The following is a 25,785-nucleotide window of genomic DNA, read 5'->3' on the forward strand; positions in this document are numbered from 1 at the left end:
ACTGGAGCAAAATGAGTCAGGTACACCTTCTTCCCCAGACTAACTACTCTTCAGATTTCAGGCCTGAGTACAGTTGCCTCTTCTTCCAGGAAGCCCTCCCTGACCTTCCCAGCTGGATTGGGTACATTCCCTGTGCTTCCTCTACCCCAGCCCTGACCACTCTGCGCACCTTCCCCTGCCCCCACTAATGAAGTCCTGCCTGTTATGAACTGTCACTGTATGGGAGACAGGACAGCAAGCCCCATGAGAGCAGGGCCCAGAGCATCTGGAACACTGTGGTGGCCCCAGCGCTGCCCAGCACGGATTGGCACAGAGGAGGGAGTTTTGAATGAGGGAATATATTCTTTCCACTTAACCCAAGAGGTGAATCAAGGCTCAGAGCAGGCCAGTCACTGGCCCGAGGTGAAGTGATCAATCTAGCACCTGAAATGAGGTCTAAGCCCAGAGCCTGGGAGAATTAGCAGGTGATGAGTGGCTACTTGAGTGAGAGAGGCAGATGGCGCGAGGCAAAGACTGAGAAATACAGAGTCAGTGAGAAAGTCAGGGAAGCAGAGTGTGCTGGGAGGTAAGAGGAGGGGCAGGGGAAGCAAGGCAGTGTTGCTTCCTGGATCCAGGCAGCGCTCAGGCCGGTCAGACAAAGGACAGACTGTGGAGGCAGGGCCTCAGGAACACTAGCGTGTGCTTGTAAACGGGCCAGTCCATCAGTTCCAGTCCCGAGGGCCCCTCAGCCACAGGCCTGGTCTGCAACTGCCCCAACACTTGCCCCAGCTACCTGGGGATGGAGGCGTAGTCCACGTGCGAGCCAGCGGTGAGCTGCTGGTGTGGCTCGGGCTCAGGGCTCAGGATGTCCACCCGGTCATCTTCCTCCGCGAAGCTGGTGGGGCACGGAGTGGGCAGCAGGATGAGCTCTGTGAGGCCGTGAAGATCAGACACACGGCGGAAAGTCTGCACCAAGAGCACCATGGCAACCAGGCCCAGGAAGAGGTAGACTGCAGAGATGGCAGAGAGGCAATGAGTGGACCCAGACTGCCCAGATCATGGCCAGGGGGCTATGGGATCCCCCAGGATGGGGCTGTGACTCTCAATGCCCCATCCCTCCGGGACGGGGCCAGGTCACCCTCACACCAGCCCTCAGTCCCCAGCCAGCCACCCCACTCACCTGTGACTAACAACTTGTAGACGGCCCGGTAGGGCTGGCCGGGGGCTTCTCCCGGCACGTAATCACCCAGGCCGATGGTGGACAGAGAGATGAAGCAGAAGTAGAAGGCATCCAGGAAGCTCCAGGCCTCCTCAAGGTGGGCAAAGATGGCAGCTGGCACCAGGAAGCAGACGGTCACCACGACCCCCAGCAGGATGGCCAGGTGCCAGCGGGCTGCCTTCCGGGGGGCACAGCCCCAGCGCTGGCTCACCCAGGACAGGGGCGTGTGGGTGAGCAGCAGTGACAGTCGCTGGGCAGAGGCGGTCAGCAGCAGCATGGTGGCTGGGACGCCCAGGAGCGCAAAGGCGATGGAGAAGGCCTTGCCCCCGTCGGTCAGTGGCGTCGTGTACCCGTAGCCTGCGGGAGTCAGGGGGAAATCCTTCGGCCCACTCAGCATCCACTCTGGAGTCTGTGATTGCCCTAAACTGAGCACTAATTTCAGTCTCAAAGCCACCCCTCCCAGACTCTTATCTCTGGTGATGGCACCTCCACCCTCCCCACAGCTCAGGCTGAGAGCCTGGTGTCATCCTCGGCTCCCTCGTCACTCACATCCACTCTGTTGTCTCAACCTTTGCACAAAGCCCAAACCTACCCACTTTCCCCCTCACTCCACCCCAAGGCTTCATCCTGGTCCTGTTCTACCGGCAGCCTCCTCCCTGGTCTCCCTTCTCCCCCCATGCAGCCAGAGGGACCCTGTGAACACGGGAGTCAGGTCATGTCCCTCCCCTGCTCAGGGCCCTCTTGTGGCTCCATCTCAGGTCAAAGCACTTTGTCTGGTGACCCACGGGATGCCACACAATTCAACAGGGCAGCACACGCCCGGCAGGGGATGCAGGTTCTATCAGGGGAAGAGCCCACATGCCCTAGAGCCCACGTTCCACAATGAGAAGCCCACACATCGCAAATAGAGAGTAGCCCCCACTCTCCTCAACTAAAGAAAACCCATGTGCCGCAACGAAGACCCAGGGCAGCCAGAAATAAATCAATTTTTAAATGGGTGTGACAAGCCCCACCGTGCTCTTGGAGGACTGTGGGAACACAGGAAGGTCACTATGGGTGTGAGTTCTGCAAACAGAAATATGGCAAAGGTGAATTCAGGTGTTAGTGAAACTGGCTAACTTTGGCAATGCATAATTTCCTAAATAAATCAAACCAAAGGGTCAGAGATATGACTGGGGTGGTAAGGGGCTTGATTCATGTTGACAGTAAAATGTCTTGCCCAAAAGACCACAGATCCAGCCTTGTGGTCCATAAGAAAGTTTGAAAGCATCGCCCATATGAGCAGGCTTTCCCCTGAGCCCATCTTCCACACAAAAGGATCCCCTGGCTCTGACTTTTTTAAAAAACAACAACGAAAAAGTATTTATTTATTTGACCAATCCAGGTCTTCTTAGTTGAAGCATGTGGGATCTAATTCCCTGACCAGGAATTGAACCCCCGCCCCCTGCATTGAGAGCATGGAGTCTTAGCCACTGGACCACAGGGAAGTCTCCCCCTGGCTTCTATATAGTCAAAGGAATTGAAAGCAGGGGCTCAAGAGATACCTGCACAGCCATGTTCATAGCAGCATTCTTCACAATAGTAAGAAGGTGGAAACAACCCTCGTGGCCACCGATGGGTGAATGAATCAACAAAATGTAAGTACAAACAATGCGATATTACTCAGGCTTTGAAGGAAGGAAATTCTGACACATCCTACAACATGGATGAATCTTGAGGATATTATGCTAAGTGAAATAAGCCAGTTGCAAAAAGACAAAGCCTCTGCAATTCCATTTATATGTGGCACTTAGTGTAGTCAAAATCATAGAGACAGGGGACTTCCCTGGTGGTCCACTGTCTAAAACTCAGTGCACTCCCAACCAGGGGGCCAGGATTTGATCCCCAGTCAAGGAACTAGATCCCACATGTCGCAACTAAAGATTTTGCGGGCAGCAACAAAGACTGAAGATCATGTGTGCCACAACTAAGATCTGGTTACAGCCAAATAAATGAATTAATTTTTAGAAAATAAATAAACATTAAAAAAATCACAGAGACGGAAAGTAGAACAATGGTTGCCAGGAGTCGAGGAAGGGGCAAGTGGGGAGTTAGCGTATACAAGGGTATAGATTCAGTTTTGCAAGATCCAAAGAGTTCTGGCGACTTCCCTGGGGGTCCAGTGGTTAAGGATCCATCTTCCAATGCAGGGGATGTGGGTTTAACCCCTGGTCCCGCTGAGGAACTAAGATCCCACATGCCTTGGGGCAACTAAGTCTGTGTACTACAACTAAAGAGAAGCCCCTATACCACAACAAAGACTTGATGCGGCCTAAATACATAAATGAATATTTAAAAAGTAGAAGTAGAAAGAGTTCTGGAAATGGGTGCTGGCAATGGTTGCACAACAATATGAATATACCTAATACCACTGAACTGTACACTTAAAAATGGTTAAGATAGTAAATTTTATGTGTATTTCTCCCCAGTTTAAAAAAAAAAAAAAACTAGGGAAAAATAAAGGATCCTCTAGATCTTGCTGGATACGTGGCTACTGGGAATAAAGACAGCTAGATGTGGTCTGGAATAATTTATGGCCAAGGAGATAGAGATGAAAGAAGCAAGTAACTTCAGAAAGTGTCCTTAAAGATAGGGAGATGCCTATCTCCCTCCTTTATTCCCTCCTCCTGCTGACTAGATCACAGAGAGGAAGGCTGGAGCTGAGCAGCCATCTGGGACCATGAGATGAACTTGGGAATAGAAACTGCGCCTGGTTGAGAGTTATACTGGAACCTGAGGGTCTCTGACCATGCAGCACCAATTTGGTCTTGGACTGACTCCCTTGAACGTGAACAAGAAATAAACTCCCATTATATTTAAGCAACTGTTATTTGAGGTTTATCACTTATGGCTCCAAGCTTCATTAATACAAGGATTTTGATGGAGAAACTCCAGCAGCCTGGCTGAAAGGACAGGTTTGCAGATGACATGAAATCCTTATAAACAGAAAAAATCAGAGTTAGAACAGAGTTGGGGGCGGGGGGGCTTCCCTGGTGGTCCAGGGGCTAAGACTCAGGATTCCAGATGCAGAGGGCTGGGTTTTGATGCTTAGTCAGGGAACTAGATTCCACGTGCCACAACTAGGAGTTTGCATGCTGCAAAGAAGACTGAAGATCCCTTGTGCCCCAACTTTGACCCGGGGCAGCCAAAAAAATAAACAAATATTTTTGAAAAACTAGTGAATATTTAAAAAAAGAAAGAAAGAAGAATAGAAAGTGGGCTATGAGCCTCAACTTGCGACTTCCAAGAGTTGAGTCCAAAGCAGTGCTTTGTTATTTGGTCCCTGAGTGATATTGGCCAAGTGACTTCTCTCTGAGCCTGTTTCCTCAGAGTACTTGAAAATGGCCTCATAAATGATCCCTTCCTTGAGTACAGGTTGGGCAGGGCACCTGGCATAGTCATGGAAAGAGTCAGCAAGACTGGGATGCTCGCTCCCTCTCTGCATTCCCAGTTCCAAGCGGGCCAACTCCTCCAGCCCTGGCCTCAACCGCAGTAAGGCCACCTGAACCAGCTCCAGGCCTCAGATCTTTCTTAGAAGACTAGGGCCTATAAAAAGCCCAGGAACGCTGTGGGAGAGGCCTCTCTGAATGTTGTCGGGTTTTCCATTTCTCTAGATATATTCAGGGCTCCTGGTTTCACCAACAGCCCTAATGATAAATGAGGCTCTGTCAATCTCGGTTATTATTATTGGCATGTCTCATGGACACAGCCTTCCTGCTTGACCAAGCTTGAGTCAGGCCCCTCTGAGTTCTCTTCATGATTAAGCCCAGTTTTAGCAGGAATCCTAAGGTAAGAATCTGCCTGCAGTGTGGGCGATGTAGGTTCAATCCCTGGGTCAGGAAGATGCCTTGGTGAAGCAAATGGCTACCCACTGCAGTATTTGTGTCTGGAGAATTCCATGGACAGAGGAGCCTGGCCGGCTACAGTCCATGGGATTGAAAAGAATTGGATGCAACAATGCCACTAAGTTTATTTAGGGAGAATCCCCCACACTTGACATCTGATCAAATTTCTCATTATCCACCACTTGTATTGAAGTCCTTGGCGGTCTTTAACAAGAATCCTGTTAAGCCAATTTAGCAAGAATCCTCCTAGCGTCCATATCCCCTCTTAGTACTTTTCCATCCACTAGTCCCCTCCTTCTGCTCTCAGCTCTAAATCTCCAGCTATCTTTGCTATACTCTGAATTGAGGTCAATCTCTCTCCCCTATTGCAATAACTTACCATTTTTAAGGAATGTCAGAAATTTTTTTACAATATACATGTATCGCCCTTCATCATTCATGGAAGCCTAAGAAGTAGTGTGGTGCACTGGTTAAGAGCATGGGACTCTGCGGAATTCCTTAGTGGTCCAGTGATTTAAGACTCCATCTTCCAATGCAGGGGACTTGGGTTCGATCCCTGGTTGGGGAACTAAGATCCCACATGCCACAGGGCAACAAACTTCATGTGCCACAACTACTGAGCCTGTATGCTCTGGAGCCCGTGCTTCACAACTAGAGAAGGTCTAATGCCACAACAAGAGAAGCCTGCATGCTACAACTAGAGAAAGACCACACCACGTGCCACAACAAAGACCCAGCGCATCCAAAATTTAAAAAAAAATTTCTTTTATTAAAAAAAAAAAGCATGGGACTCCAAGGCCTAACAGCCTCGGTTCAAATCTGCACTCTACACTTCCTAGCTGTGTGGCCTTGGGCAAGCTGTCCAACCTCTCTGGGCCTCTGATTCTATTGCTAAGAAATTGGACCACACACAGCACCTGGCTCACAAGGCTTATTGTGATGAGTGAGTAAAGTCCATATGTGGTGTGGTTAAGTCTTCTACCAGTTCTTACTATTCCTGTGAAGTAGGAAGTGTGATTATCCCCATTTTACAGATGACGGAGGACAAAGAGGACTAGAGATCAGGAGTGCCTGAACAGGAATCTGAACCTGTGCCTGCCTTGAGTTTGGCTTCTTCACCTGTCCTGCCTGGGATAACTTCTCAAGCCAGGATCTAGGAGGAGACAGGGAGAGTGAAGCTCTGAAGCAGGTTGGGCAGGCCCAGCCAGCAAGTGGGCAGAGTCTGTGAGATCCAGCCCAGCTGCTGGGGCCTGGTTTGCTGGTCCTCTTGAGAGTGACAAAAGGGCCTCACGGTGACAGATGGCAAAGGCTACTATCAGCAGGGATGGGGAGTTAGGGGTGTGGGCTAGCTGAGCCCCAGACCCCTCCCCAGTCCAAATCCTAGCATGCTAAATCGCCAAGCCATGTCCAGCTCTTTGCGACCCCATGGACAGTTGAGCCCTCCAGGCTTCTCTGTCCATGTAATTTTCCAGGCAAGAATACTGGAGTGGGTTGCTATTTCCCTCTCCAAGGGATCTTCCCAACCCTGGGATCGAACCTGCCTCTCCTCAGTCTCCTAGATTGGTAAGCAGATGCATTACCACTTGAGTCTCCTGGGAAGCCAAATCTTAGCTAAGAGGCAAAGAGGAAGTTTGGGGGCTGGGGAGGGGTTGTGGGAGGACCAGCAGAGCCTGACAAACAAAGGGATTTTCCAGGTCTGAGGAGCGTTGAGGTGAGGGATTTCCCAGGTAGGGCTGATGGAGGGGTGTGTTGGTCCTCCTTGAGGCTGTAGGAGTCCAGAGAAGGGGATCTGTGGGGTCCAGTTAGTAATCTGAAATCAGAGGCCAGTGTCCTGGTTTGAAACAGATCCTGGTTTGGGGCTGGGTCCTGGGTCCAGAGGAAAAAGGGGGACGGGCACCAGTGGTATTACAAATGGGATTAGGAGGGGGGGTTCTTAGGTAGAGGGGGCTTCTGAGCCCAAGGATGCCTGAGGCAACATGATGGGGGGAGACAATGCTAAGGGGATGATGGGAGGGCGTGTGTGTCTCATGTCCTGGCTGAGAGTGTCCAGGGTGAAAACTGGTAATGGTCTTGAGTGAACAGTGGGGAGGGTTCTGGGGTACAAAGAGCCTGGAGCATCCTTGATGGAGGGAGAGTCCAAACCAGGCTGGGACACAGCTGGGGCAAAAGGTTCCAACTGTGGGTCTGGAGGAGACTAAAGGGGTCCCAGGTCCCAAGGAGGTTCCCTTTCTTGGGAAATTCATGGTGGACAGGGGGAGTCTAGGGGCAGGGGCAGCAGGTTCAGAGAGTAGAGTCTCTGGGCTGGTACCCTGGTTGGGGGGGGGTGGATTCTTGTCTCAAGGATAGCATGTGTGACCAGCATTGGGGTCCCAGGTATTCAGGGGCTCTTATAAGGAGTGTCAGGGACCAGAGATTGGTGACAATCTCAGCTAGGGTTGTCACATTCAAAGAGGCCCCTATAGAATTCCCTGGTCGTCCAGTGGTTAGGACTCTGAGCTTCCACTGCAGAGGGCACAGGTTAAATCCCACATGCTGGGTGGAGAGGTCAAAATAAATAGAGGCCCCCATGGGAAGTCCCTGGTCTGGAAAACACTAGGGGTTTTCGCTGGAGCTGTTTTGGGACTGGAGGGGTGGAAGTCCTGGGTGAGGACCTTCCGGTTAGAAAGTCAGTGGTTCTTCCTGGAAGGCGCTCGACTTCTCTCCCACACTTCCACAGCTGAGGGCTGCAGAATTGGAAATCACAGGTTTAGAGGGAACAGGGGTGTTCCTAATGGAAGGGAAGCCCTGCATTGAGGGCTCCCCCAATACAAAGGAGATGCCAAGAAGGAGTGGGATGTGAAGAGGGGTCCTGTGTCTAGAGTCAGGGCTACCTGCAGGGAAGTATGACAATGGTCAGGAGGAGGGCAGGGGCCCTTGCTGGGGAGTGGTCTAGGTCCAGAGGGGTGGAAGTCTGAGATGGATTCCCTGGGTCTTTGCTGAGGGATCTCTACTGGCAGTAAGGTCTTTAGTGATGGTGCCTGGAGAGGGTCTGGAGATTGAGGGTCCTCACTGGGCCACCAGGGTCAGGAGGAGATTGAGGTAAAGCTTCCGGAAGGACATATCCCAGAAAGATATATTTGCAGAATCGGGAGACAGTGTTGGAGGGGATGGAGGTCTGAGCCAGAGAGAAGGGCGGAGGTCCTGGGTGGCTAAAGGGGAGAGAGTCTCAGGCAGAGGGCCCTGCGTTCTCAAAGGAGGTCTCTGAGGATTGTTCTAGGCCCAGAGGGGACTGGACCCAGGTCTCCAACGTGGCTAAGGCAGAGGAAGGGAGCCCTAGATGCTTGCCAGAAGGTACTTTGAGGATGATCCTGGACCCTAAGTGAACTACAGGACTTCCTACTGGGAGGAAAGGTTTGGATGGGGACTCCCCAAAGTGGAGGATCCCACAAGTGTGGGTCCCAGGTTCTCATCAAGGGGTTTTGAGGGGATCCTGGGCTCAGAGTTAACTGAGAATGATCTGCTGGGATCGGGGTATTTTTGTGGTGGCTCTGGGGTCCCTAGGGAGGCGAGGGGAAGCAGGGGGTCCCGGGTCCTCGTGGGCCGGGGACTCAGGGCGGCGCTCACGTACCCACGGTGGTGACCAGCGTGCTGGCGAAGAACAGAGCAGAGGCGAAGTCCCAGGCGGGGTCCGAGGCGTTGGCAGACCCGGAGGCATTGGCGACCGCGGCGCGCCCCAGCCGTCCGGCCGCCAGCACCCGCTCCACGAAGGCGTCCAGGGCAGGGGCGGCCACACACGGGCTGCGCCGCAGCAGCTGCTGGCGCAGCATCCGCAGCTCGGCTCGGAGGCGGGTTTCGTGCGGCCCCTCCAGCCGGGCCACCAGCAGCGCGCCGAGCACCAGGTACGCGATGTATGCTGCCAGGGCGCCCGCCAGGAGCGCGCCCCGTCGCATGGCTCAGCCGGCCGGCCCGCGGAGCCCCCCGCCGCCCCGCTGACGTGGCCCCCGCCTCCCGATCGTTCGGCGCCGGGCTTCAGTTCCGGGAGTGCTCGACGCTCTGCCACCAGCGACCCAAAGAGGAAGAAGAGAAAAAAGGGGAGGGGCGGAGGTGGAGGAAACTGAGGCACGCCCCACCGCCAGGTGTGGGCACCGAGGGGGAGGAGCCCAGCGCTCACGGACCTAGGAGACCGGCAGGGTGCTCTCTGCCCCTAGCGGGCGGCTCCCTATACCAGAGAGAATCCGAAAACTCCTTTACGCCCGTGGACCGAGGAGTCGCTGCCCGACTGCGCCCAGAGGAACAAACTGAAACCCAGCCCTCCATCCATTCGTCAAGTCATGCGTTCTGGAATGGGAATGCATCCACCTGGAGGGGGCGCCACAAAGGGGGCACCACAGGGCCAGGTGTCACCTGTGCCCTCACAGACTGGGGATCCTTGCTGCTGCTTCTGCTAAGTCGCTTCAGTAGTGTCCGACTCTGTGCGACCCCATAGACGGCACGCCACCAGGCTCCCTCGCCCCTGGGATTCTCCAGGCAAGAACACTAGAGTGGGTTGCCATTTCCTTCTCCAATGCATGAAAGTGAAAAGTGAAAGTGAAGTGGCGCAGTTGCATCCAACTCTTAGCAACCCCTTAGCTAGTCACTAAATCTTTGTTCAGCGCCCACTTTGTGCCCGGCCCTTTCCTGGTTGATGCCAGGGAAACAGCAGCGACCAAGGCTGTCCTGGGTCCTGCCCTCAGGGGGCTCCCAGCACTTCAACAGAGTGACAGACCAGAGGGTCAGGGGCTGTGATGAGGCAAGCAGAGAGACAGGGGCTGGGAGGGCGTTGCCTACAGGACTGTGGAGCCAGGACTCATAACTGAGAGACCAGAACACTCTTCAGGTTCCCCAGAAAAGACAATGTCTCATAGGAGGAAAGGGAAAGCCACAGTGACAGGGTCACTTGCTGACATCCTTCCGGAATACTACTCAGAAGTCATTTCTACCATTATCTTTGCCTGAGATAACTGGAGGAACTGAGGGACAGAAAAGGGGAGGCTGAGGGGCAGAAAGAGGAGGAGACAGAGTTAACCAGGGAGAGAGAGAGGGCAGACACAGGAAAAACTAAGGTAACAATTTTCAGGGCTCCTCACTATCAGGTGCACCTGTGTGCACTCAGTTTCGGAGGGTTATAGTGTTTTTGGGAAACCAGGTTGAAACACAGGAGCATTTTTATGAATTTGGGGGGAAATGTCTAAAGATAGTGTTAAAAAGAAAACCAGAGACCCCCAAATGTGTCACTTGTGCTAAAGCCCATGATACCAACACATTAGTGAAAGTTGCTCAGTCATGTCTGACTCTTTGCGACCCCATGGACTATACAGTCTGTGGAATTCTCCAAGCCAGAATGCTGGAGTAGGTAGCCTTTCCCTTCTCCAGGGGATCTTCCCAACCCAGGGATCGAACCCAGTGCAGGTCTCCTGCATTGCAGGTGGATTCTTTAAGAGCTGAGCAACCAAAGAAGCCCCATGATACCAAACCTAGATTTTAATATCTGACCTAGTTGCAATTTTGTCCTTCCCCAGGAAGGTAATCTTAATCAGCCGGTTTGGAATTTCTTGGTCAGCACCAGTAAGGTAATCTATCATACGGGACCTCTCCATTTCTACACTCCACACTCCCACCCCCAACTCCCACCTACAAAAGTACAAGTATTCTACATGATAGATTCTCACCTTCCCCCTAAAAGAAGGTGACCTGGCCTGAAACAATTCTTCCTTTTCTTTTGTTAATAACTTCCTTGCCTCCTTTCATAAAAACCCTGCGTTTTGTACAATTCCTACAAACTCCCTCCTATTTACTAGATGTGAGGCTGCCTAATTCATAAGTTGTTGAATAAAGCTCGTTAGGTCTTCATATTTTCCCTGTTTAATTTTGTTTTTCAACAATACACCTCAAGAAAAGACAACTGGTTCTTCCCATCTAACTTGTTGGATGTCCTTTTGTCACTCTAAATAATCACTTTAATACTTAAAGTCTGGCAAAACTGTATAAGCCCCAGAGCCCGCACAACTCCACTTAGCCGCTGGGGAATACAAATGTGTCTCCTCGTGCTCCATACCCTTCTCTGGCTTCCCAGTACGCTCAGGAGCTAAATTGAGCGCTTTTTACAGAGAACTCCATTTCCCATCGGCCTCTTCGCGCGACACCTACATTTCCCAGCATACACGACACCTCCCACTCCACGGATTCTTCCCGGCTCCGCCCTCCTGGCCCTGCAGGCCTGACTCTTGCCTTACGTCACCGGCGTCCAAACTCTCCTCTTACCGCCAACTTCTCTAGGCCTCCGTGAGAGGGCGTGGCTTTTGCGCGATCGAGACGTCCATTGGCTGCCGTGTTGCCGGTAGGGCGTGGTTACGGGAGCCGGGCGGGCACATTTCGAACCGTGGCTGGGGCGGCGGCTGCGGCGGCGGTGGCTACGGCGGCGAAAGATGAACCCGGCAGGCTTGGCGGCGGTGGGGACGCCCCGGCAGCGTAAGTGGCGTACGTGGCCGACCGAAGCATTCGGGAGGGCGGGGCGTGGCGGGGCCGTCTCGGCGGTTGGCGAGGTAGCCACAGGTCAGAGGTCACGAGGTCAGGGAGCTACGAGGTCAGGGAGCTACGAGGTGTGCACAGCGCGGGGATGCCAGGTCGGGTAGGGGGCGCGTTGGGGTCGATTCTTCTTTTCTTTAGGAAATTCCTTTAGAAGAAAACAAGTTTGGGCAAGATATTGTGTGATGTGCAGAAAAACGCGACTTCCATTCATTTGTAGTTAGCCCTCTGGCCGCTCTCCACCCTTCCGTAGCCTTGCGCGGTTGCCCACGCACCATAGGAAGGCGTTTATAGTCCTATAGCCCTGCGTGATCGCAGAGGGCCGTGTTTACTCCTCATTTAAGATTTAAACCTGGATTTGCTGTGCTGCTTTCCCGTGTCTGTACATTTCTGAGTTCCTCTTCATCTCCAGGAGTGTCCGTGCATCTCGTTTATCCATTCAGCGTATCTCGCTTCAGCTCACTTGTGCCAGGCCCTGTGCTGGTGGAATTTGAATACCCAGTGGTAGCCTACAACTTGACAACTTACAGCGCAGAATTTAGTGGAAAGACAGACACTAAAGTCGGAAGTAAACTAGTCAGCAAGATAATTTGGGAAGTAATTAGAACTGTAAAGAGAGTAAATTGGAAATTGATGGGGTGGGGGGCGGGGGGCGGCAGTTAAATAGGCCTCAGGTCATAATGCCTGCATTCCTCCCTTCAACCTTTGTTAAGATATCTGGTTGGCCCTCTGGTAGGAGATCTTGGGGACACAGACGTGCCCATCAGTCCTGCTTCCTGTCTTCATGGAGCTACCAGTACAAAGCGGAAGACAGCAACAGTCTAGTATGATGGAGCTATGTGCAGGCATAGGGCTCAGGGCTGGGATGGGGGAAGCACAGTCAGAGAGCTTATGACTGGGATGGAGGTGTGTGTTAGCCAGATTAGGAAACTTGACCCAGCCCTGCTGTGTCAGTGAGGCTTCCTGGAAGAGATACAGCTGATGATGAGGAATGAGAAGGGGATTTGTGATGAGAGGGAAAAGCCTGGGAGGCTTGTGCTGAGGAAACAAGTAGACAAATGAAGATAGATTTAGAAATTGTGTTAACTGCTTAAAAGAGAAAAAAGAACCACTGGATATTACGAGAAAGAGCAAGGTAGGGCTAGGGCTTCATATGGAGGATAAGGAAGGTCTCTTGAGAAGGAGTCTTTTGAGCTGAGGCCAGGTGCTCTATTGGCCGGTGTTACTTGTGGGAACGTGTTCCAGGGTGATAGCACTGTCTCTTCTAAAGCTTGAGGAGGCGAGGAGCTTGGCAGGGTCAGGGCCCGAGAGGCGGAGGCCCTTGTGGCCAGGTGGAATGAGTCCCAAGAGAGGTAACAAACCAGGGTGGTTGGCAGGGCTGGGTCATGCAGGGCCTCAAAGGCATCTGGATTTTATTCTCAGTGCAGTGGGCAATGATCTTAGGCAGAGGGCATGAAATACTCTCTGCTGGGCCCAAGGATGAACAGGGGAACCTGGTAGGACATTTAATTCAGGTGCAAGATGACAGAATCTGAGAAAGGAGGGTAACATTGAGACATGGTGGGTGAGAACCAATGTCAGAGGTAAAGGCCCAGGGGCAGCCAGAGGGCTGTGGCAGGATATGGTGGCTAGAGACAGCCCAGGGCATCAGGTGGGTGGTTTTGAAAGCCAGGAGTGTGGTGAGATTGCCCTAGGTGAGAGAAGGGTAAGGGTGAAAAATTGGGTCACACAGTTCGGGGAGCTGGAGAGAAATCAGTGACTGAGGGACTGATCAGACCATCGGCTCCATAAAGGCATGAGCTGTTCCCTTTTGTTCACTGCTGTATCCACTTTGCCTGCCAGCAGAGCCTAACACACAGAGGGGCTCAGTCGATGTTTGTGGGACTCTGACAGGAGAGAGGAAAAGGTAGTATGGTGTCTCAGAAGCCAAGAAAGCAGATACTGAGTCAGAGGTTGGCATTTGTGGCAAGGACCTCAGTGCTGCCAAGGGCCTTGAGTCCGAGCAGAGAGGAATAACAGCCCCGGCCTGGTGGTGCAGGTACATTTAAGGGACCAGTGAGAGCAGAACCCCAGCTGCCAAGGTCAGAGGTGGTGACAAAGAGGAAGGAAGGGTTTATGCCAAAGCTTTCAGGAAACCAGCCCTTTGGCCAGAAGTGGGAGAGGGAAAGAAAAGTGGTGCTCAGGGACAAGTGGGCCAGGGCCGGCGCTATTGGCTTTGAGATCGAGGACTTCCCTGGGTCTGTTCTCAGGCTACACATAATGAAGAGGAAGAGTTGAGGGGCTGATAACTGATGGCAGGTGATGAGATGGATCACTCTTCTATGGGCCAGGCCAGGGGCTGAGCAGTTTATGAGTGTCACTTTGCCCCAGAGAGTGGACACCTTTCCACCAAAAAGAAAATGGAGGTGCGAAGAAAGCCGTGATGTGGATTATTTGACCCCTCTCCCCCATCCCATTGTTATCCTACTGCCCTTTTCCCACCATGGCGCTTGGCACAGAGGAGGCGCTCAGTAAATCTGCTGTGGAGGCATTGCTTTGGGTCAGGATGCTGGAGCCAGAGCGCTGGGTTCAGATCCTCCCTCTTCATATTCCCCATCTCTGTAGACAGCACCCCACCCACGCAGATCAGAATCTGAGAAGACAACGTGGATTCCTCCCTCTTCCTTACCCTCCCGCAGCCAAGCGCACTTCCCGAAATCCTGCCCTACCTCCAGATTCATTCAGAATCAGCGCCCCCCTTGCCCCCCACAATGCCCACCTCATCCATCTCTCCTACCTGGACCATCTTCTCGCTTCCTTCCTCTCCTCTCCCTGTCCTGGCCTCCCCATATGAAGCAGAGGGACCTTTTGAAAACTTGAGACCCAGCTCTGCTTCATGCTATCTGTATGATTTTGGGCAAGGACCTGAACCTCTTTGGGGGCATCCCATCTGTAAAGGAGAAGGCAGTGGCACCCCACTCCAGTACTCTTGCCTGAAAAATCCCATGGACGGAGGAGACTGGTAGGCTACAGTCCATTGGGTCGAGAAGAGTCAGACACGACTGAGCGACTTCACTTTCACTTTTCACTTTCATGCATTGGAGAAGGAAATGGCAACCCACTCCAGTGTTCTTGCCTGGAGAATCCCAGGGACGGGGGAGCCTGGTGGGGTGCCGTCTATGGGGTCGCACAGAGTCAGACACGACTGAAGCGACTTAGCAGCAGCATCTGTAAAATGCGATGATGGTATCACCAGGACAGAATGGGTTGTTGTGAGGATTAAATGAGTTCATCCACAGTGTTTAGAACATGGCCTGCTGTGATTTCAGTGGTCAGTTGGGGCTTAATTATTATACTATTTAACAGGTCGACCTGGGGTGGAATCCTGTTCTGTCTCTCCCTTTGCACAAGTCATTTAGCCTCTCTTTATTTATTTATCTATTTACTTACTTGGCTAAGTCAGGTCTTAGTTGCCGCACGTGAGATCTAGTTCCCCGACCAGGGATCAAACCCAGGCCCCCCTGCATTGAGAGCACAGAATCTCAGCCACTGGACCACCAGGGAAGTCCCCATTTAGCGTCTAAGCCTGAGTTTCCACATCTGTAAAATGGGAATGGCCATTTACTCATTCATCAGGTTTTTTTTTTTAATCAAGCATCTACTCCAACCTTGTTCTAGAGGCTAGGGCTTCAGCCACAAACAAGACAGAGCTCTTTACCTTGGTGGGGAGACAGTGAAACAAGAGAAATTAAACAGCTAATATGTCAGCTGGTGCTGAGTTCTATAGATACAAATTAAGCGCAGAAAGGGAATGGGGGCTGTTACCCAGGGAGATGCAGTTGTAGACAGGATAGTTGGGGAAGGTCCCATGGAGCCAAGACTTCGAGGGGAAGAGAGAGTCCTGAGGGTGTCTGAAGCAAGAGCTTCAGAACTGCCAGTGAAGAGGGCCTGAGATGGAAGGTGCCTGTTGTGTTCAGTGAGCAACAGGCCCCTGCGGTTGGAGCTGAATGATAAAGAGGGAACAGGAAGAGAGACTGTCTGTCTAGACAGTCTGTCTTGCTGTAAAAGGCTTAGTACCAGACTTTGTGCAGTCAACCCCAGTACATAGTGGCCATCACTGTCATCATCATCATCGTTATTTGGAAGGATGGATGGATGGATGGCGGCCGCCCAGACCTGACTGGACAACCCTAAGTTCAGTTCAGTTCAGTCGCTCAGTCGTGTCCAACTCTGCGACCCCATGGACTGCAGCACGTCAGGCCTCCCTTGTCCATCACGAATTCCCGGAGCTTGCTCAAACTCATGTCCATCGAGTCGGTGATGCCATCCAACCATCTCATCCTGTGTCATCCCCTTCTCCTCCTGCCTTCAATCCTTCCCAGCATCAGGGTCTTTGCCAATGAGTCAGTTCTTCACATCAGGTGGCCAAAGTATTGGAGTTTCAGCTTCAGCATCAGTCCTTCCAATGAATATTCAGGACTGGTTTCCATGCAGTCCAAGGGACTCTCAAGAGTCTTCTCCAACACCACAGTTGGTTAGATAACCCATCTGACATCAAAACCAGCACCCTACTGTAGCAGGAGCCAGAGGGAGAGCTTCTGACAAATGAATGAGGCTCCCACCCTTCTTTCCCTGCAGCCTCGAAGCGGAGGGTTCCCGTGTCCCAGCCAGGCATGGCTGACCCCCACCAGCTTTTTGATGACACGAGTTCATCCCAGAGCCGGGGCTATGGGGCCCAGAGGGTGCCCGGCGGCCTGGGCTACCCTGCACCCTCTGCCTCGCCCCAGGGGGCCTTCCTGGCTGATCCTGTGTCCAACATGGCCATGGCCTATGGGAGCAGCCTCGCTGCGCAGGGCAAGGAGCTGGTGGATAAGAACGTGAGTGGGCCGGACTGGTGGGAGTTGGGGGGCCAGGCAGGGGCTGTGGGGCCAGGGCTTTAGGTTTGAGCTCTGCCTCCCCAGATCGACCGCTTCATCCCTGTCACCAAGCTCAAGTATTACTTCGCCGTGGACACCATGTACGTGGGCAAAAAGCTGGGCCTGCTCGTCTTTCCCTACCTACACCAGGTGAGCACTGGGCCCCCAGGGCACATGATGGGCAGGGGTAAAGGAGACTGAGGAGCAGGCCAGATAGATTGGCCCCGAGAGAGGGCTTGCAGGGGGGCAGGCACCTCGCTCCAGGTCCTGCCTGCTCCCCCCACTCTCCCCACAGGACTGGGAGGTGCAGTACCAGCAGGACACGCCGGTGGCCCCCCGCTTTGACGTCAACGCTCCTGACCTCTACATTCCAGGTTTCGTCCCACCCACCTCCACCCGGCGACCTCCTCCTTCCGGGCGGGCCTGTCTCGGGCAGACGTTTAGGTGCCCGGAGGCCCCGATGGTCCTTCTTCTGACCAGTGTCTGTGTGTCTGCCTCCCACAGCCATGGCTTTCATCACCTACGTCTTGGTGGCTGGCCTGGCGCTGGGGACCCAGGATAGGTAAGAGAGGCCTGGGGTCAGCTGAGTGGTGTGGGATTTGTGGCACGGGGGGGACAGTCAAGAAGGTCTCTGGTTCCCCTGGGTCAGAACAGTCCTATCGTGTAGCCAGTTGGCCCAAGACAGAGCCCTCGGTACTCTCAGGGTTGCCTTCACCTCTTTCTTCTTCCCCACTCGTGCAGCCCATCACCCCACCCTGTGGCGAGTGACACTGAATCTAGCCTTCCCCTGGCCTCTCCTAACTAACTGCCCGGCCCCCACACACCCTCTGCACCCCAACTCCAACAGGAAGGTCTTGTCTGAGAGGTGGGCCTGGCCGTGCCAACCCCCCTCCGCCCCCTGCTCAGATGCTGTCCCCAGACCATGCCCCAGCTCCAGAGCCTATCACTGCCCGCCTGCAGTCTCTCTCTGCTCCTTCCCTTCACTCTGCTGAGCCACTCTGGTCCTCTTTCTGTTTCTGCCAAGGACCTGGGCTGCCTCCCCAGGGTCTTTGCACACCTGGTTCCCTTTGCTGAGGAGTGCGTTCCTCCCCACTCCTCATGTCTCCACTGTGCTAGTACTGCTTCAGGGAAGCCTCCCCACCCTCCAGCCTGGGTCAGGCCCCCACCTCTTGCTTGCAGACCCCTGTTCATTACCTTCATGGCATGGAAAACCATTGTCATTACAGCCATGAATTGTTGAGGCTGGGGATATGGCAGAGGTCTCCTTCCCCCATCAGCTCTTTACTCTTTCAGCTCAAGTGCCCCTCCTCGAGGACACTCTCCCTCCCCAGGGGGTCACACACGTGCCCCGCCCTGTACTTCCCCCAATCCTGGCCTGACCTCTCTGGGCTGTCTGTCACTCAGGATGGGATTTCCAGGACAGGGCCCACATCCATCTTGGTCCCTGCCGGGTCTCTAGCGCCCACCCCTCCCCCAGAGGCTGTCCCCCCTGCTCTGGGAGGGTCTGGGCCAGCCAGCTGGCTGACAGAGCTCGGGCGTCGCAGGTTCTCCCCCGACCTCCTGGGGCTGCAGGCGAGCTCGGCGTTGGCCTGGCTGACAGTAGAGGTGCTAGCCATCCTGCTCAGCCTCTACCTTATCACTGTCAACACAGACCTCAGCACTATCGACCTGGTGGCTTTCCTGGGCTACAAGTATGTTGGGTGAGTACCCCCTCTGCCTCCCTGCTGCCAGCCTCCAGCCCCGGGGCCTCGTCCTCAGACCAGCCTTCCCCCCGTCTCTCCGCACAGGATGATTGGTGGGGTCCTCATGGGCCTGCTCTTTGGGAAGATCGGCTACTACCTGGTGCTGGGCTGGTGCTGTGTGTCCATCTTTGTGTTCATGGTGAGCTGGGGCTCAAGGGAGGGTGGAACTCTGGGCACAGGCCTTCTGGACAGAGTTGGGGGTCCCTAGGGTCATCCAAGCAAGGGATGTCAGGCAGGAGTTTAGACCCATAGCCATACTGGTGAACTGAGGAGTCCTGGAGTGGCTGCCTTAGCCCTGGGGTCCAGAGAGCTTCCCAGAAGAGGGGGGTGTCTGGGGGGTTGCTGAAGGGAGAGGAGCCAGCCAGTGGACTGTCACTCCACTTTTCTTGTACGGTGGGCTTTCCTTCCAGAATTTCCTTTAGGATGAAAAGACTATAGTGTCCTTGAAATAGCTTCTCTGAGAGTCCTTTCAGCTGGTATAGAAGGGCTGGTTAGGAGCCCTGGGATACAACAGGCCTGGCTTTAACCCCAGGCCTTGCTGGCTCCTGGGCAGCTCACTTCCTCTCTTTAAACCTGTTTCCCCTTTTCTGAAAAGGTTGTTGTTTAGTTGCTAAGTCATGTCTGACTCTTTGTGACCGCCTGGGTTGTATAGCCCACCACGTTCTTCTGTCCAAGGGATTTCCCAGGCAAGAATACTTGAATGGGTTGCCATTTCCTCCTCCAGGAGATCTTCCTGACGCAGGGATTGAACCTGTTTTCTGCTTGGCAGGCAGATTCTTTACCACTGAGCCACCAGGGAAACGCTTTGTAAAATGGGGTGATAATAATTCCACTTCAGGGTACTGAGAGAATCAGTGTGAGCAGGTGTTAGGTGGTTCAGTTGTTCAGTCATGTCTGACTCTTTGTGACCCCATGAACGGCAGCACTCCAGGCTTCCCTGTCCTTCACTGTCTCCCAGAGTTTGCTTAAACTCATGCCCATTGAGTCACTGATGCCATCCAAGCATCTCATCCTCTTTCGCCCCCTTCTCCTGGGCGACAAGAGACTGAGCCAGACTTGCCTGTGAGTGCTTGGGAGTCCAGCAGAGGCATGGGTCAACAGTGGCCTGCCGCAGGGTCCTGACAGTAGCAGTCCCGGGAGGCGTGTGGCACGCTGGCATAAGTCCTTTTCGAGGAGATCGCCCTTACCCTTACCATAGAGCCTATAACCTACCATAAAGACTGCAGACTCTAGGACTGGGCCACTGCAGGCCAAACTACAGGGAGGGAGCACAGCCCCACCCATCAGCAGAAAATTGGATTTAATAATTTACTGAGCATGGCCCTGCCCACCAGAGCTAGACTCCTGTTTTCCCCACATCTAGTCCCTCCCATCAGGAAACTTGCACAGGCCTCGTATCTTCATCCATCAGAGGGCAGACAGAATGAAAACCACAATCACAGAAAACTAACCAAAATGATCCCATGGATCACAGCCTTGTGTAACTCAATGAAACTATGAGCCATGCCGTGTAAGGCCAGCTGAGAGACAGGTCATGGTGGCGGGTTCTGACAAACTGTGGTCCACTGGAGAAGGAAATGGCAAACCACTTTAGCATTCTTGCCATGAGAACCCCATGAACGTATGAAAAGTGTGAGGAGCAGAGAGCAAAAGCTAGTGACTGGTGGGCCAGATCTGCCCCACAGATAAACTTCTATTTACATGTCATTATTTACAACTTTCAGTTCAGTCGCTCAGTTGTGTCCAACTTTAGGGGCGGTTTAAACAAAACAGTTGGGGAGAAAAAATGGCATTTCTGGCTTGTGTTAAAAAGTCATCAAGTGCAGCACAAGCTGATGGTGGCCAAAGGGCCAAGTCTGGCCATCCCCTTGGGCCCGGCCGTTCATTCTGAAGTTCCCCACTTCACCAACTTAAGGCCCTGGCTTGGCAATTTAGTTTGGAATCCTCACATTTTCTCCTAAGGCCTGGGAGGACAAGGAGGTCCTCCCTGTGTGTTAGGAGAGCTAAGAGAAACCCGAGGCTCTCCAGGAGCAGACTTGAGCCCAGCCACTCTATGAAGGAAGGGTGGGGAGCCGAAGGAGGCCGGGCTCAAGAGTGATCTCCCTCCCCGGTCCAGATCCGGACACTGCGGCTGAAGATCCTGGCGGAGGCGGCGGCCGAGGGCATCCCGGTGCGTGGGGCGAGGAACCAGCTGCGCATGTACTTGACCATGGCCGTGGCGGCGGCGCAGCCCCTGCTCATGTACTGGCTCACCTTCCACCTGGTGCGGTGAGGGCGGCCCCGCGACGCCTCCCGCCGCTGCTGCTTCCGGCGGCCGCCGCCCCCTCAGCCCCACCGGCGATGCCGCCACAGCTCATCTCCCGGCCACATGCCGGCCACCGGGGGCGCCCCGCAGCCCGAGCCCCTCCCACCCTCCCCGCCCTCGCCGAGGTGCTGAGATCTCCAGCTGCACAGGCCGCCCCCCAGCAGGGCGGCCACCGTTCCAGAAACAATAAACCGTGACGGACACGGCGTAGCCGGCTTCTCCTTGGCGCGCGGTGTCCAGCAGGGGGCAGGCCCGGCCCGGGGACCGCTCACGGCGCCTCGCAACCAGAAGGCGACCAGGAGGCAGAGCAAAGGTTTAATGAGCCCCGCCCAGACCCATCAGTGGGAAGCCTTCTTCTTCCCTTCCTCCTTCTTCTTCTTCTCCTTTTTCACCTTGGGCTTCTTGACCTTGCCTGAGGCGCTCTTGTGCGGCTCCGAGCCGGGCTGTGGGGCCGGGGGCGGTGGGGGTAGGAGAGGAGAGAGGGTTCCGCCTGTGAGTCCTCGGCCCGCGTTCCGGGCTGGGACTCCGCCCTCACTTGGGGCGCCGGGCACCCGCTACAGAGGGGGAAGCCTCTTACCTTCGCCTCATTTTCCGAATCACTGGAGCTGCTGCTGGAATCTGAGGCGCTCCCTTGGCCGTGGCCATGGCCGTGGTGATGCTAGTTGGGAGGCACACCAGTGAGGCGAGGGGACCCCTTTCCCAGCTCCCATTCCCCCCAAGTCAGAGGCCCCAGACCAAGCAGGGTCCTGGGGTCAAAAAGCAATTCCCAGGAATGAGGTGACTTACCTTTAGGTTATCGGCTGACCCGCCCTGAACTTTGGGGGGGCTGTGCTTGGGGTCTCCCACCTTGCCTGCCCCTTGGGGCTTCTTGGAGGTGGACTCCACGGCTGCAGGGAGAAGAGACATTGGATGGGTTGGCGCAGGCGCAGAAAATGCCCCCCTTGGAGGCAGACCCTTGGGCTTGATTCTGGCCCTCAGGCTCCCCACTCCACAGCAGCGCACCTGCCGACAGGTCGAACTCCATTGTAGTGAGAGGTGTGTATGCAGGGCCAGAGCGCCGGAGCAGGGCTGCAAGGGTAGGGGGCGGGCCTTGGGGAGGGGCGGTGGGCCTGCCAGGAAGTTCTGAGGAGCCCCACCCGACCTCTGTTCAAAGTCCTTAACCCTGACTCATTGCCCCTCCCCGGCACCGCCCAACTGGTCCTCTGGGAAACGGGGAGGGCGTACGGTTAACTGCTATGCTCCCCGACACCTCACCCACCCTGTGGTGTTCAGTCGTGTCCGACTCTTTGCGACCCCATGGACTGCAGCAAGCCAGGGTTCTCTGTCCTTCACCTTCTCCTGTAGCTTATTCAAACTCATATCCATTGAGTCAGTATTGCCATCCAACCATCTCGTCCTCTGTCGTTCCCTTCTGCCTTCAATCTTGCCCAGCATCAGGGTCTTTTCCAGTGAGTCGACTCTTGGCATCAGGTGGCCAAAGTATTGGAGCTTCAGCTTCAGTTTCAGTCCTTCCAGTGAATATTCAGGACTGATTTCCTTTGGGATTGACTGGTTTGATCTTTCAGTCCAAGGGACTTGGGGTTGGGAGAGGAGTATGGGCCAGTGAGGATTTCTGGGGAGGGGACTACTAGCAGTGTTGAAAAGTGAAGTGAAGTCACTCAGTCCTGTCTGACTTTTGTGACCCCATGGGCTGTAGCCTACCACACTCCTCCACCCATGGGATTTTCCAGGCAAGAGTACTGGAGGGGGTTCCCATTTCCTTCTCCAGAGAATCTTCCCTACCCAGGGATCAAATCCGGGTCTCCTGTCTTGTACGCAGACCCTTTACTGCCTGAGCCACCAGGGAAATCCAACTAGCTTCCGCTAAAGGGTCAGATGCTTGCACTTGAAGAAAAGAGAGAAAGGGTGCCTCTGCATGCTCTCTGTACCATAATAATACTGACACTCCTTGTGTACTTTTGTGCCTGGCGCTGTTCCAAGGGTTTCTTGTACATTAACTCACTATAACATTGCCTCTGGCCTGGTGAGAAGCAGAGTCTGAAAGGAAGAAAAGCATGAACTTGGGAACTAGCCTCACGATTTGAAGTCCGTCTTTATTACCTAGTAGTGCTTCCCAGGTGGTTCAGTGGTAAAGAATCTTCCTGCAGTGCAGGAGATGCAGGTTTAATCCCTGGGTCGGGAAGATCCCCTGGAGTAGGAAATGACAGCCCACTCCAGTATTCTTGCCTGGGAAATCCCATGGACAGAGGAGCCTGGCAGGCTACAGTCCATGGGGTTGCAAAAGAGTTGGACACCACTTATCAACTAAACAACAACAGAATGATCTGGGGAAGTTACTTCCCCTCTCGGTGCCTCATCTGTAAATGATAACTACCATATGGCGTTGATGTAAGAATCAAACGGATTAGTTTCCTACAACCATGCCTGCACACAGTTACTAGCAGTACTTTTGAGTGTTTGTTTTTTAAGTAAAAGGTAGGTATGGTGGCTGTCTCTATTGTACAGATGAGAAAACTGAGGGACCAGTTAAGATGATGAGGGGCAGGACTTCCCTGGTGGTCCAGTGGTTAAGAATACGCCTACCAATACAAGAGACATGGGTTCAATCCCTGGTTAGGGAACTAAGATTCTACATGCTGCACGGCAACTAAGTCCATGTGCCACAGTGAAGACCCAGCACAGCCAAAAAAAAAAAAAGAAGAAGAAAAAAAAAAAAGATGGTGAGGAGCAGAAACAGTAATGAACAGATTAGAACTAAGATTCAAACCCAGGCAGTATAGCACAAGTCCAAGTATAGCTCAAGTCCAAGTGTAGCCCTTTGGCCTCACCGTGGGGGAGGGAGCACTTAGTAGGAGGGACAGCCACGGGAGCCCAGCCTTCCCTCCCCACACTGCGTGGGGCCCAGATGAGGCTCGGAGAGGAGTTGGGGGCCTGAGTCATTTATTCCAATTGCTGTGAGGCTAGGTGTCCTTGAGAGTCCCTCTCCAGCCCAGCCCTTCCCCCCGACCTGGCTGCTGGACCTGCAGAAGTGGTGGGCAGGGCTGGTACTTAGGCCTGAGGATAATGACAAACGTGCAGTTATCAGCCTTGTGCACTCAGGTCTCTGCTCCAAAGTCCATTCCTTAGAGGAGCCTGCCCTGACTGCCAACTCCATGGAGCCTCGTCACTCGGTCCCCTTTCCCCTAGCTCAATGACCAGCGTAGACAGCCCTTGCTTCCCACTCTCTGAGATTATCTTTATTCTGATTCCCTCAGCACATAATAAATTTTATAATAAAATATTGAGTATCTACTGTATGTCCAGCACAGTTCAAGTGCTGGGGGCACAGAAGTGAATAAAACCAGCAAAAATCCCAGCCCTATGGAATTGACGTTCTAGTGGGGGGAACATGGCAAAATGTAGAGTATGTTAGAAAAAGCTGGAAACGAAACTGTCCAACAGCTGGTGAATAGATACACGCAATGTGATAGATCCGTTCATACAATGGAATATTATTCAGCAATAAAAAGGAATGAACTCCTGGTATTTATGTAGCAACAGCTACATAAACCTCAAAAACATCATGCTGGGTGAAAGAAGCCAGACACAAGAGACTACATGTCATATGACACCATTCATATGAGTATTCAGAAAAGACAATTACAGAGCTAGAAAGTCGATTAGTGGTTGCTGGGAGCTGAGTGTGGGAACGGTGATTAGCTCTAAATTGGCCCTGAGGGATCTTACTTGGTGAAGGTGATGAAAATGTTCTAAAACAGATCTATGGTGATAGTTGCACCACTTGGTAAAATTACTAAAAGTCCTTGGATGTTTGAAATGGGTTTTATGTAACCAATAACAGCTTTATTTTTCTTCAAGTAATATGTATTAGGAGAAATACAGTAAGAAAGGGAATTAGGTAATAACTACATAGTATGTTTGGGAGGCACTGGATTTCAGATAGAATTACCAGGAAAGCCACACTGAAGTATTTTTTGTTAAGATCTGAAGGTCAGAAAATAAGCCACACAAGCACATGGAAGCATATCTAGGCAGAAGGAACGGCCAGTGCAAAGGCCCTGAGGCAGGAATGTGTCTGTGAGCCTGAAGAGCTGGAGGAAAAGAGGTAGGAGATGAGGACAGACGACAACCGGGGCAAGGGGGCTGTGTGGGGGAAATGTCTTGTAAATCAAAGACCTTTGGTCTTTGAGTGAGAAGAGGAGGTGAATGGAGATTGTGGCTTTGCCAACAACCACATGCAGGATTTGAGAGGCAGTGTCTGTCTCTCCTGGCAGAAAAGAAATTTCAGGAGGGTGGAGGTTTCATTGCTTTGCTCAGTGCCAAACGGTATGACTCAGAGTCAGTGCTCCCTATCATTTGGTCAATTAGGCGACCTGCTGCTGGGCAGTGTGGTGTCCACAGGTTCGAGCAAGCCTAGAATGGCTGTGAGCTCGGTGAATCTTCACTCTACCCCTTACTGCTCTGTGGACAATTTGGTCAGTTACTGGCCCTCATTGTTCTCCTCTGTCAAATGGAGTTTACCTCACAAGGCAAATGGTTTTGCATGGAGCCTGTCTGGGACAAGGTAAATAGATATTTGATAAATGTTAGTGGCTCCTTTGGGTGTTTTTTTTTTTTTGGCTACACTGGGTCTTTGTTGCTTTCTCTAGTTGTGGCGAGTGGGGGCTACTCTTGGTTGAGGTTGCTCGGGCTTCTTGTGGCGGTGGCTTCTCTTGTTGCAGAGCATGGGCTTTGAGGAGTTGCTCCTTGTCTTGTGGAATCTTCTGGGACCAGGGATCAAAGCCCCATCCCCTGCATTATCAGGCTGATTCCTAACCACTGCACCACGAAGGAAGTCGTAAATGTTAGTTTTAACTGTGATCCATACACACAGTCTGATTATTCCTCATGAAACTGATAATACAATCCCCATGGTAAAGGAACTGTCGGACACTGGGCTAGTAGGGAGTGGGGCAGCAGTGTGAGACCTTCCAGACCCAAGATGAGGTCAGCTCTTCACTACTGTGCTAAATAAAATGGGGTGAGTGGGTCCCGGGAGACCTTGGCCTGGGCCTCCAGACCCCCACCTGTTTGCTTCATTACAATACATTTAGGATGTGGCAGCTTTCTCAGGGACTTTGAAGACAGAGGCTTGACGAGAGAGCTTCACTTTTCTCTCCGGCAAGAGCCTGAGCTGGTGGGAGTCCAGAGCAGGTGATGGGAGGCTCTGTGAGGTCAT

The 25,785-nt window shown here is 53.2% G+C and overlaps 3 protein-coding genes across 4 annotated transcripts; 1 reads left to right on the forward strand and 2 right to left on the reverse strand.

Moving 5' to 3' along the window:
* Nucleotides 1–454: 454 nt before the first annotated feature.
* KCNK6 (potassium two pore domain channel subfamily K member 6) lies at nt 455–9,083 on the reverse strand. The gene is made up of 3 exons (XM_040252882.1): nt 8,690–9,083; nt 1,160–1,555; nt 455–989 (listed from the first exon to the last, which is right to left on the reverse strand). The coding sequence occupies exons 1-3, from the start codon at nt 9,009–9,011 to the stop codon at nt 769–771; spliced, it is 939 nt and encodes a 312-aa protein (XP_040108816.1). The 5' UTR covers nt 9,012–9,083; the 3' UTR covers nt 455–768.
* Nucleotides 9,084–11,438: 2,355 nt separating this feature from the next.
* On the forward strand, nt 11,439–20,773 carry YIF1B (Yip1 interacting factor homolog B, membrane trafficking protein). Of its 2 annotated transcripts, none has more exons than XM_040252883.1 (8): nt 11,439–11,577; nt 16,243–16,481; nt 16,566–16,670; nt 16,816–16,894; nt 17,025–17,082; nt 18,065–18,220; nt 18,308–18,401; nt 20,379–20,773. In XM_040252883.1, the coding sequence occupies exons 1-8, from the start codon at nt 11,526–11,528 to the stop codon at nt 20,532–20,534; spliced, it is 939 nt and encodes a 312-aa protein (XP_040108817.1). In that variant the 5' UTR covers nt 11,439–11,525; the 3' UTR covers nt 20,535–20,773. The 2 variants fall into 2 exon arrangements, with proteins under 2 accessions (XP_040108817.1, XP_040108818.1); XM_040252884.1 differs by having other exon boundaries at nt 11,440–11,568.
* A 95-nt stretch (nt 20,774–20,868) lies between these two features.
* CUNH19orf33 (chromosome unknown C19orf33 homolog) lies at nt 20,869–21,696 on the reverse strand. The gene is made up of 4 exons (XM_040252885.1): nt 21,570–21,696; nt 21,354–21,454; nt 21,145–21,225; nt 20,869–21,010 (listed from the first exon to the last, which is right to left on the reverse strand). Exons 1-4 carry the CDS (start codon nt 21,589–21,591, stop codon nt 20,906–20,908), a joined length of 309 nt encoding a protein of 102 aa, XP_040108819.1. The 5' UTR covers nt 21,592–21,696; the 3' UTR covers nt 20,869–20,905.
* Nucleotides 21,697–25,785: the final 4,089 nt, after the last annotated feature.

Source organism: Oryx dammah, unplaced genomic scaffold, assembly GCF_014754425.2.
Source record: "Oryx dammah isolate SB20612 unplaced genomic scaffold, SCBI_Odam_1.1 HiC_scaffold_13, whole genome shotgun sequence".
Taxonomy (NCBI): domain Eukaryota; kingdom Metazoa; phylum Chordata; class Mammalia; order Artiodactyla; family Bovidae; genus Oryx; species Oryx dammah.

Bases quoted from the DNA above. Each gene is read 5' to 3' on its own strand.
- KCNK6 (XM_040252882.1), bottom strand. From the start codon at position 9,011: ATGCGACGGGGCGCGCTCCTGGCGGGCGCCCTGGCAGCATACATCGCG. The intron at 1,556-8,689 runs GTACGTGAGCGC...TGACTCCCGCAG, and splicing joins CACGCTGGTCACCACCGTGG to GCTACGGGTACACGACGCCA. The intron at 990-1,159 runs GTGAGTGGGGTG...CCATCTCTGCAG, and splicing joins CTACAAGTTGTTAGTCACAG to TCTACCTCTTCCTGGGCCTG.
- YIF1B (XM_040252883.1), top strand. From the start codon at position 11,526: ATGAACCCGGCAGGCTTGGCGGCGGTGGGGACGCCCCGGCAGCGTAAG. The intron at 11,578-16,242 runs GTACGTGGCCGA...CTTTCCCTGCAG, and splicing joins GCCCCGGCAGCGTAAGTGGC to CCTCGAAGCGGAGGGTTCCC. The intron at 16,895-17,024 runs GTTTCGTCCCAC...TGCCTCCCACAG, and splicing joins TCCTGACCTCTACATTCCAG to CCATGGCTTTCATCACCTAC.
- CUNH19orf33 (XM_040252885.1), bottom strand. From the start codon at position 21,591: ATGGAGTTCGACCTGTCGGCAG. The intron at 21,455-21,569 runs GTGCGCTGCTGT...TTCTCCCTGCAG, and splicing joins GGAGTTCGACCTGTCGGCAG to CCGTGGAGTCCACCTCCAAG. The intron at 21,011-21,144 runs GTAAGAGGCTTC...CCGGCCCCACAG, and splicing joins ATTCGGAAAATGAGGCGAAG to CCCGGCTCGGAGCCGCACAA.